General features: G+C 57.5%; 1 protein-coding gene across 1 annotated transcript; it reads left to right on the top strand.

Annotated features, from left to right (window-relative positions):
* Nucleotides 1–310: 310 nt before the first annotated feature.
* LOC136518725 (dof zinc finger protein 4-like) lies at nt 311–1,577 on the top strand. The gene has a single exon (XM_066512412.1). It carries the CDS (start codon nt 347–349, stop codon nt 1,457–1,459), a length of 1,113 nt encoding a protein of 370 aa, XP_066368509.1. The 5' UTR covers nt 311–346; the 3' UTR covers nt 1,460–1,577.
* The last annotated feature ends 872 nt before the right edge of the window (nt 1,578–2,449 follow it).

Below are 2,449 nucleotides of genomic sequence, written 5' to 3'. Positions count from 1 at the left end.
GGCGCCATTACGTACGCGATATATATCACCGTACCATCGCTGTAGGCTGTAGCTGTAGCAGCTAAAAGGGACTGCACAAACACTGGTTGTTGGGGCTGGTACCTTTTGATTTGCCAGTTTTCCATTTCACGACGTACGCTAGCTGCAGGTCACTCATGTCTGCAAACCACAGCTTGGACGCATCCGTGGCGATCAGCGCACACACAGACACAGGCTCGATCGCATGCCACATGCACCAACACCCACCGAAGAAACTAGAACGAAGCAGGGTAAACCACCACTCGTCTCGTCTCGCCACACATGCCACACATATAAAACGGCCCATCCACTCGATCTCCACTGACAAATGAAGCTCTCCTCGTCGCACCACCTGCTCGAGAGCTCCAACATCCTCCTCTCGTCGCACCACCGCAACACCACCGTCGTTACACTTACACGGATGTTGTCTTCTCACTGCGAGAACATGCTGCCCTACGCGCCGGGGCGGCGGGCGGCGGTGCTGCTGGACCACCGGCGGTACCGCCCGAACGTCGTCGAGGTGGCGCCCAGCTGCCCGCGCTGCGACTCGCCCAACACCAAGTTCTGCTACTACAACAACTACAGCCTCAGCCAGCCCCGCTACTTCTGCAAGGGCTGCCGCCGCTACTGGACCAAGGGCGGCTCGCTCCGCAACGTGCCCGTCGGCGGCGGCTGCCGGAAGAACCGCCGGGGCAAGCCGGTGGTGCGAGCCATGGCCGCCGTCGATGCCGCTGCCGTGGCGGCGGCCAGCGGTGGCGCAGCGGCGGCGGCGGCGTTCTCGCACCGGTCGTCGCCGTCGTCGTCGTCGTCCCCCGCCACGCTGCGGCCGGACTTGCTGCTGGAAGGCATGATCGGCAGCCCAGTCGGCCTGTGCCAGCAGCCGACGACGGACGACGCAGCCGAGAATCCGTCCGTCGTGGCGCCCGAGGGATCCACGATCGACCTGGCGTTGCTGTACGCCAAGTTCTTGAACCATCAGCCTGCGGCGGCGGCCGAGCCGTGCGCCGCCGCCGTCGTGCCGGAATCGCTCGACACCTTGAGTGGGTCGTCGTCAGGTGAAGACGTGAGCCCCGTCGTCGTCCCACCGCAGGATCAGCAGCCGTTCACGACGCAGGACGGCGGGTTTGGCGAGCTGTCCGCGACGGCGAGCGCGGCGGAGCCAAGCGCCGCCCCGCCACAGTGCCCCTACGACGCGTGTGCGGAGGCGGCGCTTGGGGCGCTCAGCGTGGACCCGTGCTGCTACGACTCGCTGGGTTTGCCTCCGGACGGCGGGGATCTGGTCCTACCGTCAACGTGGCATCTTGGGGCCAAGTACGAGCCGTTCGATTCGCTACCCGAGGACGCCATGAACCTTCAGGACGGCTTCGCCGGCGACGACGACGTGTGGAGCAGTGCGTTGGCTTGTCAAGGGCTGGAAGCAGCTCTCTGCAGCAGGCCGTAATTTTTTAACTCCTCTGTTGATTTTCACCGTGCTTGTGATTGTTTTATGCGCTCTTCAATTTTCTTTTTCTGGTTGTGATCATGTTCAGGAGTAATTTATATAGGCCATATATACAGCATGTCCAGATCATGGGTTATGAAGGGATCAACGGGTATACATGTGAGTGAGAGGTTGCAGTACCTCTAAAACGTAGATTAGGGGATAAACTGCTCTTAGATGGGGAACTGTTCATGTACCTCGCCTTAGCACAGTTGGGTCCATGGCGCCGCAGCAATGTGGACGCCGCTGTCGCGTGGCAGCGTAGGCGCGGTGGTGGCGATGCAGAGGCGATGGTGAGGTCGGTAGTGGCTTCCCGTCGCTGACAGCACCTTCTCTCTGGATCGATTCGCGTTAAGGAATGGTCGGTGGGGCGCCTGATAGCTCAGGGGAACCTCGTGTCATGTGCCCCGTCCCCCACCTCCCTTTTATGGTGATGTGCGACAGGGGGCCACTAACCATGGAGCAGTTGGGCGCTCTCGATCAGGGCGCGGATCCAAAGGCCCGGCCAATTAGTGGAGATCATAACTAACATTTTCCCCCTTGATCTCACCTTATTCCTTAAACTTAACTTACTTTATCTTGTTCCTATTCCATCACAGATCAGTGTATAGAGCGTGACTCATCATCACGGTATGTTGCTATTATATTAAACAGCTACAACGCATCTCTCTGTTTTGAAACAGATACTCAACCAGACCCTTAGTATCCAGAAATCATAGGCTTTTCCATAAACCTATGTCAACTGTGTGTTCTCCGAACGCACTAGGTGGTTAGCCTTTGTTAAGCGGATCCGCAAGTACTTACTCGGTACTTATGTGCTCAATGCTTTCAAAATTATTCTGGATTTTCTCCTTTACAACATATACCTTAGTGTCAATGTGCTTGGCAGCACACTTGACTTGTTGTCATAGGAGTTAACTTACTTTAAATGGTTATTGTTGTTGTCTACCA

Source organism: Miscanthus floridulus, chromosome 17 (genome assembly GCF_019320115.1).
Source record: "Miscanthus floridulus cultivar M001 chromosome 17, ASM1932011v1, whole genome shotgun sequence".
In the NCBI taxonomy this organism is placed as follows: Eukaryota; Viridiplantae; Streptophyta; class Magnoliopsida; order Poales; family Poaceae; genus Miscanthus; species Miscanthus floridulus.
This window is presented reverse-complemented; position numbering and strand designations above follow the sequence as displayed.